At 40.0% G+C, this 15,673-nt stretch overlaps 1 protein-coding gene across 1 annotated transcript in view; it reads right to left on the minus strand.

Annotated features, from left to right (window-relative positions):
* LOC124721732 (guanine nucleotide-releasing factor 2) overlaps positions 1-15,673 on the minus strand; it is a 387,271-nt gene that overhangs the window by 96,046 nt on the left and 275,552 nt on the right. The window contains exon 9 of the mRNA XM_047246831.1: positions 12,000-12,288. Within this exon, the coding sequence (XP_047102787.1) occupies positions 12,000-12,288 (289 nt within the window). The remainder of the gene's footprint in view (positions 1-11,999; positions 12,289-15,673) is intronic.

Raw genomic sequence — 15,673 nt, forward strand, 5'->3', positions numbered from 1 at the left:
TAAACTAGTAAATGAGTTTTGCTATTTGGGAAGCAAAATAACTGATAATGGTCGAAGTAGAGAGGATGTAAAATGTAGACTGGCAATGGCAAGGAAAGCGTTTCCAAAGAAGAGAAATTTGTTAACATCGAGTATAGATTTAAGTGTCAGGAAGCCTTTTCTAAAAGTATTTGTATGGAGTGTAGCCATGTATGGAAGTGAAACGTGGACGATAAATACTTTACACAAGAAGAGAATAGAAGCTTTCGAAATGTGGTGTTACAGAAGAATGCTGAAGATTAGATGGGTACATCACATAACTAATGAGGAGGTATTGAATAGAATTGGGAGGAGAGGAGTTTGTGGCACAACTTGACTAGAAGAAGGGATCGGTTGGTAGGGCATATTTTGAGGCATCAAGGGATCACCAATTTAGAATTGGAGGGCAGCGTGGAGGGTAAAAATCGCAGAGGGAGACCAAGAGATGAATACACTAAACAGACTCAGAAGGATGTAGGTTGCAGTAGTTACTGGGAGATGAAGAACCCTGCACAGGATAGATTAGCATGGAGAGCTGCATCAAACCAGTCTCTGGACTGAAGACCACAACAACAATAACAATCCAGATAGTTCCACACCACCTTATAGGCCAAACATGTCCCATGTAATTTTCAAGGACATTGTTTCGAATCTCTGGAATTGGCTGTACTTGCTTGCATAGTGCTTGAAAACAACTTTCCCATGAAAGCACACCATGCAACCTTCAGAAGATGCAATGTCACATAAACTCAAGAGGGTTTTCTTTGAGAAGATGGGAAGGTATTACCGAGAAACTGAACTGAAGCTCTGGTCATGGTAGCCCAGCTTCCTGTGGGTTTCAGTACATTCCCAGCAGAAGTAGAGAAGAATGCTAAACAGCAAGGATGATCACGCAAAGGAAGGAAAAAAAAAAGCCCTCCCAAACTTCTAAATATCATCATATGCTATGTGAATTACTTGTTTTGTAGGATGGTGTTGCAATATATATCGAATGACCTTGTACTGGGTAGCAGCGAAACTAGCAGCTGAGAGAGATAGGTCAGTTCTCCCATCCCTCATCTTTCCTCCATTTTTAAGTGCCAATGAGAAGCCTTCAGCCTAGTCACTGCTGAAACAGTGAGATGACTTCAATGTTTGGTCTTGTTATTATCTGTATACACTTATAATATTCCACATCATTCAATGATGCAGCATGTGAATGCCAACACACTTCATAGTGTCCCAGTGGGGCTAGATCCATGATTCGATGTAGCACCAGACGTATGTTTTCATACAGACCTCGAGTCGGATACTGTCATCGCATAATTTCCAAGCAATGCAAAGACAATTGCAAAACATCGTGACATTTGTGCAACATGGGTGGCTGACTGATAAAAATCTCCTGTAACATGAAGAAGTGCACATTTACTGGCATCATTGTCACAAACTCTCCATGTTAAATGGGGTACTTCTCCTCGACAATGAAAATGGAAAAACTAGAGTTATCATCCCTAATGTTTCGTAACACTGTGTGTTAAACTTGCTATAACAAGGTCACTGGGGAACAATAATCACCAAATGGATGGCTCACAAGCACATATTTTGGAAAGGCATTGATACATGCTTGTGACTTGTCAGCTATGCCAGTGCAATCAAGCAGCCCCAGTGTGCAAACATTTCCCTTTGCCTCTGGCAATGACACAGTAGTCCAGACCTCATCTTGACTTTGCAGACCATTTCTGGGTTAATCTCGGCTCATACTGGTGGATGCTGTGAAGAAATTTTCTTATGTTTTGCAAATGCACCCATAACAAATGCCAAGACTGCCCAAATGCTGTCTTGCATTTTCCTCATTGAAGGCCTATCTGAAACCATGGTGACTGACATGAACCTCAATTTACATCTATGGAATTCTGCCAGTTTTGTGAAGAGAATGGTATCCAACCGGTTCATGCAGCCCAGTTTCATTCAGCATCAAATCGCTGGACAAAACAGTTCATCAGGACTTTCAAGACCCAGATGGTGAAATTGCAACAGAACCACAGTACTGACAATGTGCTTACATTTTTTCTGGGATCTTACTGTCTAGTCCACAGGATGGGGTGAGACCAGAAGAGAGATTGCATGGCTGACCACAGTGCTCCTAGTTATCGATTATGAAGCCTTCACTCCAGAGACCCCTTTCCCAAAGGCCTCATTGTCAGCACTATATGATCCACGATGACACGTGGGTGACGACGTTCTACAGGATAAGCACTGATGGGTTCCAGAAAACATCACCCACTTCCTCAGCAGAGCTATGGTCAAGGTAAAGCTGCCAGACCAGTCACAATCCTGCAAAACACTTAGATCAACGATGCCCTCACAAGGCTCAATGTGCATTGACTTAGCAACTTCTCCTGTGTCCCAATGCGAGCTCCTTCAGCTGCTGCATCAACCGCCCGTGAAACAGACACCCACTGGCCAATCTGGCACCAGCTTGCCCAACAAAATGTCATGGACTGCTGCCACTATCCCCGTTCTCATAGCCATGACACTGAAGGCTCCAGATCACCGTTTCCTTTTGTGACGACAACAGTGACTCTTGCCTCTGTGGCAATAAGATAATCAACTGTCTCTTCTCCAGAGGAGGAGGGGGCGGGGGATGCTATGTTGGGTCACATAGCTCACCAGCAAGACAAGACAGCACCACAGGTAGCTGGAAAATGAGCTCATAGGGACTATGGCAGCATGAATCATAATAGGGATCATGGCAGCACGAATCAAAATAATAATTGTTCTGGACAACAACAGCATCAACGGCATGTTGTCAAGGGCAACTATAGACTCCGCTACTGTGACTGGAGGCGCTTACTTCACGACAGATGACAGCCACACTGCTGTTAGGAGTTACAGCCAGGACAGACCTATTTGCTTTGCCTATCACATGTTCATGTTCACAAATATACCACTACTTACACTTCTACAGGCACCATATTAAAGATGTCTTATGGGCAGCACCTGGTAGTCAATACCAACACTCCAATCTGGAGACTGCCAGCTTAGGAGCTAACCTCAAGCTGAAAGCCTTCCATCATGAAGCAACTCTTTGACTTTGGTCTAACAGAGCTCTGGTGCTAGGACTTTGGAATTCACCAGCTTCTTACCATATTAGTGCTACAGGACAGTGATTAAAAAAAGTGGTCCTCTTCCTGACACAGATTTTTGCCTGTGTTATGTTCAGTGAACTTGGTTTGTCACACACAACTAATATAAACCTTTCACAGATCACTCGCAAGCGGGCAATGGACAGTTTATTGTGCTAACAAGTGTTGTGTCTTTTTCTGGTGACTTAATTACTTGCAACCCACAGAGCATTGTGATATTTTATGCTGTTTACAATAGATGTTTTCTTGTTCCTTGTCTACTGGCAGCCAGTTCTTGCCTATCAAGGCCTAGTCCAGACACTTCAGCCCACACAAATGATTGGCTCGCAGATCAGTTGTTTTCATTGTGGATGAACAATGGAAGAAGTACACTGACAAAAACCAAAGGAACTATCTGGAAGATTAGAAGTATGTGCCAAACATTGTCTGAAGCTGTGAAGGCAGGTCATGAATCGCATGAACACCTCCTCAACTGATAAGGCCATTATCTGCAAAAGGCAAGGTTCTGGGTTTGAGTCCCAGTCTGACACAAAGTTTTAATCTGCCAGGAAGTTTCAAAACAGCCCACATTCCACTGCAAAGTGCACAATTTATTCTGAAAAATCAGAAGACTTTGAATAAACTGCAAGCAACACTAATATTTGGCTCACAAATGTTCCACACAACATGTTAGATGAAGAGTTACTAGCTTATCGAACTGATTAAACAGATGTGTCACTAATGTGGGGCTCAGGTGGGTGGGGGAGGGGGGGGGGGGGGAACAACTTGAGGTCTTTTGTTTGTAATGACGGTATTTAGCTGTTGTCACATAACTGATAATAAAGCGACAGTAATTCAAAAATTGGGAGTAACTTACCGAACACCCTGTGGTGCTACAAAATCAGTCCACTCATCTCAGAAGAGAGGATCTGACCACCAGAGGAGAGGGATGAGCTTTTACTCAGCTGGATGAAGCATGTGCTGCCATCCTGAAATCCGCTTTATGCATTCTAGCAATTAATAATGCAGTCACCTTTTGTCTCTTGCGATCATGTGTACCAGGTAGCTGTCTATTTCAGTGTTACAACACACTTTTAAAGGATGTGGGGTTGGGGTTGTTTCGGGGAGAAGACCAGACAGCGAGGTCATCGGTCTCATCGGATTAGGGAAGGACGGGGAAGGAAGTCGGCCGTGCCCTTTCAAATGAACCATCCCGGCATTTGCCTACAGCAATTTAGGGAAATCACGGAAAAACTAAATCAGGATGACCGGACGCGGGATTGAACCATCATCCCCCCAAATGCGAGTCAGGTGTGCTAGCCACTCCGCCACCTCACTCGGTAAAGGATGTGGCAGACTGCATTTGCATCAGCTTTTATTTCACACTGGGCATTTTAAGCACCCGCTATGCACCTCCTTAACAATGATATAAACGGATCCGAGAATGGCATCAGGTCACAGGCCAAAATTTACAAATAAATACACTGTTTCTCATGAATCTGGTCATTCTCATCAGAAACGGTTGTGCTGGGACAATTAGAGAAAGGCTTATCAGTGACTGGTGTATATCTATTTTTAAATGCACTTATTCAATTGTGCACTCTTCTTTCACTAACGCCGCTGTCTAGATACCTTCCAACATCCTTCAAAGAATTTCTTGATATTTTATCTTATTATTGTTCATTCTTTTTCTACAGTGTACACAGCAACAGATGTTGCAATTTTATTTCAAATATTCCTCATTATGCAGGTGATGTCATCTACCGAGATACATCAGCACCCCTGCAAACCACGTACAAGGGCTGGACAAAATATAGAAACATGCGAGAAATGTGAGCTTGCACATAAATGTAGATGCTAGCCAGGCCTGAATGTTGTGCTGCTGTATCTGACCATGAATGGCACCTGTGCAATGTTCTCAATACACTGCAAGTGTTAGTTGTGGCCAGAAACATGTTCTGTGTAGTTGTGAGTACATTATGTCAGAGCTAAGTGAATTAAAACATGGGCAAATTAATGGTGCTCATATGGTGGGTGCTTCTATTACCTCGGAAGCTTGAAGTGTTTGGTGTTTCAAGAGGCACCATACCAAAGACTTATACCTCATACACAGAAAGCAGAAAAACATCTGCCACTAAGTCACAATGGGGACAAATGTTTCTGCTGAGTGATCATGATGAACTGTCATTGAAGAGGCTTGTAATGAAAAATAAGAGGACGTCATCTGCGAAACTCACTGCAGAACTGTATGTCACCCTCATGAACTCTGGCAGCACCAAAATAACATGAAGGGAGCTCCATATGTAGGGAACTGCAAGGCCAACTGGAATTCCAAAACCACTCATCAGAGATGCAAATGTCCATAACAAGAAAACATGGTGCTGAAGCTGTAAAATATGGACTATGGGGCAATGGAAGAATGGCACTTGGTCAGATGGTTCATGTTTCACACTGTTTTCAACTTCTGGCCAAGTTTACACACCAAGAATGAAACAGGGTGGAAGTTCAGTGATGATTTGGGCTGCCATATAATGCTATCCCATTGGCCACACGGTTACTCTGCAAGGTCGCATTACTGTCAAGGATTACATGACCATTTTGGTCGATCAAGTCCATCCCATGGTACATGTTTGTTCCCCAGTGGTGATGCTGTGTTCCAAGACGACCCTGTTCATGCAGTTCAAATCATCCAGGACTCATTCTGTAAGCATACGAATGAAGTGTCACATCTCCCCTAGCCACAACGGTCACCAGATATCAACATTACTGTGCCTTCATAGTCTGTATAGGAAAGAGGGATGCGTGACTGCTATCCACCCCCATAATTTCCACCTGAATTTGCCAGTATTTCACAGGAAAACTGTACAGGACCTTTATTTATCCATTCTGAGATGGCTGAAAGCCAACAGTTTTTCTACATAATGTTAGGCATGGTAATTATTGTGGTTTTGGTGTTTCCACATGTTTGTCCAACCCCTGTATTTTTCTCTCAGTAGAGTTTGAAGCACCTGGAGTGTCCACTTTGAATTGTAATATGATGTTGCAAAAAGGAACAGCAGATGCAGGACCTGTCAAATACATTATTTAGTAAATACACATTCATAGAAACAACAACAGAATCAATAATTTGTATGGGCCAAATTTTTTCTGAACTTATTTAAACATTGAGTGTATCTGGTGTGCCACTTGAATTTGTGCAAGCAATGGCCTGATTTGCTAATTTCAATGCTAATTAAATAGGAAACAGCACAGCATATCGAATTTCTCTCTTAAAATTATTTCTGTGTGAAACGTACCATGCAACACCATTAAAACTTTTCAGATTATTTCTGTCCACACTGTATATCGAAGGAAATGAAGATGTGGCTAACTTGTTAATATAACAAGTTTACTGTATTCAGAAAAGTTTACATATCCTTGTCAGAAAAATCTGGAGAGTTTAACATGGAAATTAGAAAGAACTTAAATTGAAACTGAATAACATTTACAGGCATTATCAGGCATTACACTTGTATTGGAGAGGATTTGCTGTGAAGTATAACATCAATCAGAATAGTACTTCTGCAGAACAAAATAAAAGAACCCAATGACACATAAATGCATTAAGAGGAAGAGAGAAGAGTGACTGAATACACATCTTCTGCAGGAAAGACTAGTTAGCTGTATTAACAGTAAACTCATGAGAAATTTAATTAGACACACCCACTTACTAGTGTGTAGCACTCTTCTTACCCATGTTGAAAGCATTGTGACACAGACTCCACAAGAGACAGAAAGAGCTGGGGAGCCATCCTGATCCATAAAGCTCAACTGCTACCTGTAACTCGTGCTGAACGGGTGGGGCTGGGTACAAGGCATAAAGATGACGCTCAATGGCACCCCTATATGCTCAATGGGGTTGAGATCAGGTGATCTGGAAGGAGATTCCAAAAGTACTCTAATGTCCTTTGGATCTCCCCACAAATCATTTCGACACAATTCACAGATGATGGGATGGTGCTTTGTTTTGCTGAAGGTACAAGTCACCTGCAAGGTGATGTACATGACTGGGCAGTAGACTCCTACATTGTTTGCCAGTGGCAGATGATGGCAGATATATCAAGAGCCATTTTTCAACTCACATGTACTTCGCCCTCACAATAATCAGCTTGCTTGACAAAACAATTAGTCACCCCAGTACGCAAGCAGAGATGACTCATTAAGCTTTTACAGATGGCACAGTTATTGAGTTACAGGCTCAACCTCACATGCACTGCCTCTATGTGAGCATAATGCAGTAGTAATAAGCAAGACATTTATGTTTCAGGCAGACATTGTATGTAAACATGGTTAAATGTAAGGATGTGAGAGAGGCTAAAAGTGGCGATCGTGTTTTGCTGTGCCCATGGCCATATGGTGTGCGACGTTGATGGATTTGTTTGTGTTTCACAGCAGACTATTCAGCATGTCTACAAGCAGTGGTGTAACACATGTGGGCACAAAACATGACGTCAGAATTGTGGTCAGAAAAAGATTCTTACTGGGAGGGACCGGAGATGAGTTTCATGGCTTGTGAGTCAAAGTGGCTTCCAAAACCAATAGGAAATGCTGCAGGCAGTGAATGAAGACCCATCTCACCCTGTTAGCAAAACACTGCTACGATAATTATACACAATGAACATTTGGACTTGGGCATCTCACAAGAGGCCACTGCCCACACAGGTACATTAAGAGACGACAGCAAAATTCAGTGGGTTATAAGAATATGTTACTGTTTTTCTGAGCACTCACCCACACTATCGCATTATGCGTACCCTGCAAAAGCACCTGACTTGAACCCCATAGAACACATCAGGGGGACATGATGGAATAGTGGGTAAAACACTAACATCAGGATCCTTGCAATTTGATGGAATTAAGAGATCAAATTCTCAGCAAATAGTTTAACCTGGATGTGACATATCTGCACAACCTTGTGGACTCATTTCCTAACTGAATCCAGACAGTTATCAAGACCAGGGGCAGAATTATACGATAGTAAATGATGTTTGTAACTATTTTCCTAGGGGTGACTAACTTTTTTTTTTTTCAGTGAATTTATGTCCACAAATTGCATGAACTGTGGCCTCCTGGTGAGTAAGATGCATTACCTTATATTATTTATGATTTACATATACTTTGCCCTTGGCAATACTAACACGTACTGTGATTCATCAATCTAAATGCAGTTTCTCCAGGCTATGAGCACTCAGTGTGAACGTTTCTGTGGCCATACTAATCTTTGTACCATAATCATGCTTCTGACACTGTACCACACAAGCAGCTTGTAGTGAAATTGCGTGCTTATGGAATATTGTCTCAGTTATGTGACTGGATTTGTGATTTTCTGTCAGAGAGGTCACAGTTCGTAGTAACTGACGGAAAGTCATAGAGTAAAACAGAAGTGATTTCAGGCATTCCCCAAGGTAATGTTGTAGGCCCTTTGCTGTTCCTTATCTATATAAACCATTTGGGAGACAATCTGAGCAGCCATCTTAGGTTGTTTGCAGATGAAGCTGTCATTTATTGACTAATAAAGTCATCAGGAGATCAAAACAAATTGCAAAATGATTTAGAAAAGATATCTGAATGGTGCAAAAATTGGCAGTTGATCCTAAATAACGAAAAGTGTGATGTCATCCACATGAGTACTAAAAGGAATGTGTTAAATGTCAGTTACACGATAAATCAGTCAAATCTCAAGGCTGTAAATTCAACTAAATACCTAGGAATTACAATTATGAACAACTTAAATTGGAAGGAACACAAAGAAAATGTTGTGGGGAAGGCTAACCAAAGACTGTTTTATTGGCAGGACACTTAGAAAATGTAACAGATTTACTAAGGAGACTGCCTACACTATGTTTGTACGTCCTCTTTTAGAAAACTGTTGCGCGGCATGAGATCCTTACCAGATACGATTGACGGAGTACATCAAAAAAGTTCAAAGAAGAGCAGCATGTTTTGTATTATCGCAAAATATGGGAGAGAGTGTCACTGAAATGATACAAAATTTGGGCTGGACATCATTAAAACAAAGGCATTTTTCGTTGTGATGGAATCTTTTCACAAAATTCTAATCACCAACTTTCTCCTCCGAATGCGAAAATATTTCGTTCACACTGACCTTCATAATGAAAAATGATCACCACAATAAAATAAGGGAAATCAGAGCTCGTATGGAAATATATAGGTGTTCGTTCTTTCCACGCACTCTGCGAGATTGGAATAACAGAGAACTGTGAAGGTGGTACGATGAAACCTCTGCCCAGCACTTAAATGTGATTTTCGGAATGTCCATGTGGATGTAGATGTAGATGTAGAACATAGAAGCTCATATGGGGCAGGCACTGGCTTCTATACAGGACAGCAATGTGGTGGGTCCAGGAGGTATCAGTTGTCATCATCGTTGTCGTCATCCTGGATTCTCACAATGCATCCTCGACACAGCGGCACGAGAAAATTACGCTGCTTACTTGAACTCGCATATGGAGAGTCTAATGTGTCAGGTGCCAACAATATGGTCACAGTCAAGTGTGTGGATTTCCCACACTGACCATCCTGCACAGCGGTCAGCACACGATCTAATGACGTAAATATCATGTGACAGGTGCAACTATTTCTTTCGTTGCAGTAATAGGAGCCCTCTCACCTTAACACAACTAATTCAATTACTCATGAGTGTATATTCATTAGAATGGTATTTTAGCAGCTGCACGGCATAAACTGTAGATTAATAGTAACCACCACCAACATAAAATTATGTTACTGAACAACTGAGCAGCATATTACAGAACTAGTCTCTTCACATTTATAGTTCTCCTCTCTCTCATCACTATAAACTATTTCACTAGTACAAGATAGCTATTGATCCAGAGTCCACAGACAGACGCATAGCAAGTGCAGTTGAACAATGTATTTCCACTAATCAATCTAAACTTGCTAGTCCATATTCATAGTTAGATCAAAATGTTTTGTAATTTATCTCATTTTCTATTTTTCGGAATATAAATTATTTCATGCAAAGAAGCTCTTATTAAAAAACCAAAAAGCTATTGGTGAATACTCTTACCGAGTGGTAAGTATGTACATTTACAGTGACAGAATATGACAAACAATAACTTAAAATTGCAGCCAAAAGCACTACTTGTGAAAAGCCTGGAGGTACAAGTGGAAAAACAACTCAATTTAAACGATAACAACAAAAATTTGTTTCTCTGAAAGAATGTTAAAAACACTACATTCAAACAAATTAACAACACAAAAAATTTCCTGATAACCACCAGTTCACAGTGGATGTTACAAGCTCTGTGTTAATGAAGTTTTTCTGAAAAGTAAGTTAACATATTTAGTCAACAATGAAGAAAAATTAATATTCACAGACACACAGCCACTGCCCCAGTCTCTTGACTGGAGCTGTTTATGGAGAATTTTTCACTAACAATGTAACAAGACATATACCAGCAGGCAAGGTTATTATTTTGTCATTCCGCAAAAAAGTGATGTGCCTTATTGTATTAGGAAAGGGGACCTAATAGCAAAAAAGAGTCCATCTTTTTCAAAATTATAAATGGACTCCGATACATTTTCCTCTAGGTTTTTTGTCACGAAATTCAACTTCAGAGAAAAGATAGATAAAAATGCAAGTGGAACAAAATGGCATCTTCTCAGTGGGGGCAGTAATGAAGCAGAGATGACAAAGTGGAGGGACATTTGATTAAGAATACTCCATATATGATTCCATGGTACAAAATATAATCACTGTAAAGCATCTATATTATACAAAACATAAATTTGTGTATTCCTCTTCTAATACGTCAAACACAGAAAATCCCACTTGAATATGGTCTCAGGAGAAAACTATACAAAGGTATGTTCTTTACACAAATGATAGAACAAAAATTCAGTACTGTATGTTTATTAGACTACATTTTTACAGCTGAAGTCTTGTGTAATTGCTGTTTGCACTACCCAAAAATCAAATTATTATTTTAATACCAGAGAACACAAGAGAGATATGACACGAAAACATGACTAATGTTTGGCACTGTTTCAGCTGAACAGCATTAAGAGGATAAATATTATCTTACTTTTCAGAAAACTCTTATTCCCTTAACTATAAACACACCACCACATATAAGAAACAAAACACATGTACGAAGTAATGAACACTGATAATATTTCTACGTGCTATCCATACAAAATAAATGACAGTTGCTCTTTAATGTGTAACTTAAGAATAACTAAACTTCAACATAAACATAACAGGATGGTGATACAATCAATCACAAATGAAAATATTACAATATCTAAAAGCACATACCCGCACGAAACTTACCAGAGTATGCCACTGATTGGAACACTGAGAAACAAACATATTTAATTTAGTTCACTGCCCTGAGGAAAACTGAGGGCGTTGCCAAGATCAAAAAAAGGGGGTAAATAGTTATAACTACCGTAATACCAGCAACTACATTTGTATGAAACAAGTACCATTAAAAGAACACAAAGGACAGAGAATTCACAAACGCCCTTTATTGTCTACTGGTGATTATTTGTACGGTTTGCACAGTACAAGAAATATGATTATCAATGACCATATCTTTAGGCATTTTATGAGAATATTATAGCAATGAAACATAATGAAAAATGTGAAACTGAATGGCTCTGAAGGAAAGTTGGTAAAATTTCTTCGGCCGACAGTTTTCATATGTTACTACTACATTAACCCCAAAATTACTAATAACAATTTTGTCCGATGGCACACAGAAGCATTATGAGTAGCCACATAAAACACAACATGTGCTCAGATTAAACACATACTAGCTGTAACCACATCACCAACTACTATGTACTTACTGTGTCTCTTCTTTAATGGCAGAGGTGGAGGTTTCCCATCTGGACTACAGCAGCTGGACTGCTGTGCAGCATGGACAGGGCAGCCTGCCACAGCAGGTCGTTCTACTTCTGTGCTGACAGTTTCCCCTCCCCCTGGCACATTATCATACTGTGACAGCTGCCGATCACGCCTCCGTGTCGACTGACGGGTCTTCTGTGGCAGTGCTGGTGGGGAAGGACTACTTCCTTCACCTGATACTACATTTGTGTTTGAGAAGCTTGTTTCTGTTTTTGTGCTTGACTGGTGTACCTGTAGTTAGAAACTTAAAATTACTCTTTGAATTCATCACAACACAGAAATCGAAATCTGAAATGACTGTACCATACATCGACGATATGTAATGTAAACCCTCATAACTCCATCTGCCTGTGAAAACTCTTAATTCCAGTAACCAATAGCTCCATAAATGAAGAGAGATTTGAAGGTGCATGGGTCTCTCTCGTGTCACGTTAATACACTTATTTCTTTGATTGTTGTCATTACATAAGTATTTTGTATGATTTGACAGTGAAGCACATAGTGTTTCTACATTCAACAACAGTGAAAAAGTGCACATATGAGACAGTTCAGCACCCCCTCCCTCCCTCCCCCCCTCTCTCTCTGAAAATATAGAAAATGTGAATAAAATATGTAGTTTTTATTCACTAATTTTTGAATTCTACCAAATTAAAAGTAACTATGGACTTTATCAGCAGACAGGATGGTGTCTGGTTCCACCCTCAGTCTGTCTGTTTGTTTCATTTTCCATGGACCATTTGCCCAATAAATTGTAATGACGTGAAACAAGTCATTTTACATTTAAATGAATAATAAATTTGTAAATATGGCTATATGGTGACCATTTACAAGGTGGGTTTATTATTATTATTATTAACATATACAACCGTTAATCAGTTTTACACATTACCATAATACAAATTCTTCTATGGAACAGGTGGTGTTGCCACGAAGAATTTTTTGTTTGTTTTCAAATTTGACTTTGCTGTATACAGACATTTTATATCACTGGGCAAGTGATCCAAAATAGTGGTTGCAGTATTGTGCACAGCTTTTTGTGCTAGACAACCTTTATGTGGAGTGGAATATGCAATGTCATTTTTTTTCTAGCACTGTAATTATTTAGATCACTGTTCCTTTTGAACTGCACTGTATTATTTACAACACACTTCATGAGGGAAGAAATGTACTGTGAAACACTAGTCAGAATTGCTAACTCTTTGAACAGACGACTTACATCCAAGATTGCTGTGGGTAAGCAACACATGTTATTCTTACAGCACATATTTGAGAAATGAAAACTTTCTTTCTAAAAGACGAGTTATCCCACAACATTATTCCATACGAATAAGAACCTGAAAATATAGCACCTATTTTTAGCAAAATTAGTATTATTTTTCTGAAAGTCACACCAAATTAATTTTGTTTACAAACAATTATAAGTACAAATTTAAAAGGTTGTTATGCTATCTGTGTGAAGACGAAGCTTTATAGTGTCAAAAGTGACTGTTCAAAAAATTGGTGACTTGTGAGTTTTTTGACTGGAATGTTTACTTTTGCAAGAACTTCAACAGCATTCTTCCAAAATGGTCTTTGCTTGTTTTCTTCTTTTGACTCTATTTAAGCGTTCAACAAATGATTGTTTATGTTGAGAAGCAGCACCATTTTCCTGTCTCTGATTTAATGTGTTTCTTGACACTATTTTTCTTTTCCTGCCCAATTTAATAATTACAAAACCTGTAGAGTATTGATTACAAGCTTTTGTGGTCTGCCATACTAGATGATACTTACTGTAGAAGAAGAAATGAAAATAACTCTATTAGCATGTTAGGGAGAGACTTTCAGGCCATACTATAGTGCAGGCGGAGGACACTATAAACTGGCCGGCAGCCACAAGTGCACACAAACTAGAATTTTGATCACCACAGAGGAGACGAGTGGTGCAGGGAAATGCGTTCTGTGAGGGCATTCAGTCTACACCTCTATTCTCTGAAACTTTCTGGCAGATTAAAACTGTGTGCCAGACTGAGAATCAAACTCGGGACCTTGGCCTTTCGCGGGCAAGTGCTCTACCAACTGAGCTACCCAAGCATGACTCACACCCCGTCCTCACAGCTTTAATTCCAGGAGTACCTTGTCTTCTACCTTCCAAACTTCGCAGAAGTTCTCCTGCATACCTTGCAGATCTAGCACTCCAGGAAGAAAGGATATTGCAGAGACATGGCTTAGCCAGGATGTTTCCAGAATGTAATTTTCACTCTGCAGTGGAGTGTGGGCTCATATGAAACTTCCCGTCAGATTAAAACTGTGTGCTGAACTGAGACTCGAACTTGGGACCTTTGCCTTTCGTGCATAAGTGCTCTAGCAACTGAGTTACCCAAACACAACTCACACCCTGTCCTCAGAGCTTTAATTCCGCCAGTCCTTTCTTCCAGGAGTGCTAGTTCTGCAAGGTATGCAGGAGAGCTTCTGCGAAGTTTGGAAGGTAGGAGACGAGGTACTGGCGGAATTAAAGCTGTGAGGATGGGGCACGAGTTGTGCTTGGGTAGCTCAGTTGGTAGAGCACTTGCCCGCGAAAGGCAAAGGTCCCGAGTTCGAGTCTTGGTCCGGCACACAGTTTTAATCTGCCAGGAAGTTTCATATCAGTGCACACTCCGTTGCAAAGTGAAAATTTCATTCCAAACCTCTATTCTCTGTTTCCAGGAAAGCATAACTTGATATGTACTCATAGGGATTGTTGACCACTTTTTGTGTTTCATGGTCGCAAATGAACCCCATGTTTCCTCATTGCTTTCAAAATAAGTAAAGGAAGGAAAGAGCAACACAGAACACACAGCATTCAGTAACGGCTACCGCACATATGCTTGTCAATGTTGGCAGTGTCATAAACGAGGTTGTTGAAGCTAATCTCTACCAGTATTTGACACAAACACAGTTCAAAACACCTATATCCTAAAATTGCCACATTAAAGTGTCTATGCCATATTAAATGGACCATTCAACTGCCTACCACTGGCTTGACACCAAAGCATTGAGCTCACTTGTAATTTTGAAAACAGGGTCTAACACACATTATATTTACAAATTTGGTTTCTCTAGATGATTTGCAATACCAGTAACTGAAAACTAAGTACAATTTTCAGTATTTACACGCAGAAAATAGAGCTATTTCAAACCATCTCTGATAAAATAGCTCATCTGGATACAGTTCCCTGTGAAATATCATTTATTAGGTAATTTCATGTTTTTGCATTTTGAGGCAGAATTTGAATATTCCATTTTTCGCAAATTGTGAACTGTGATTTTTTTCAGGTCCTTACATATGACATTATTGAAGGAAAATATGTAAAATATGTCAACTTACTGATTTGTGTCTCCCCAACTAAGTTGTTTTAAGAGTTACAAAATTTGCATTGGACACACAAAAGTTTCTAAGTTTGAACCCTATTTACTATTTCTCACTGGTGTGGCACCTCTACATGTACAGAATTGACACACAGAGAGAGAGAGAGAGAGAGAGAGAGAGAGAGAGAGAGAGAGAGAGAGCATTTCCAGAAAACCAGTTGATATGTTTAAGATTTTTTTTTTTTTTTACCATTTATTCTGTCACTGTATGTATGCTTCGACTGATTACAAT

The sequence above is a fragment of the Schistocerca piceifrons genome, chromosome X (genome assembly GCF_021461385.2).
Source record: "Schistocerca piceifrons isolate TAMUIC-IGC-003096 chromosome X, iqSchPice1.1, whole genome shotgun sequence".
NCBI lineage: Eukaryota > Metazoa > Arthropoda > Insecta > Orthoptera > Acrididae > Schistocerca > Schistocerca piceifrons.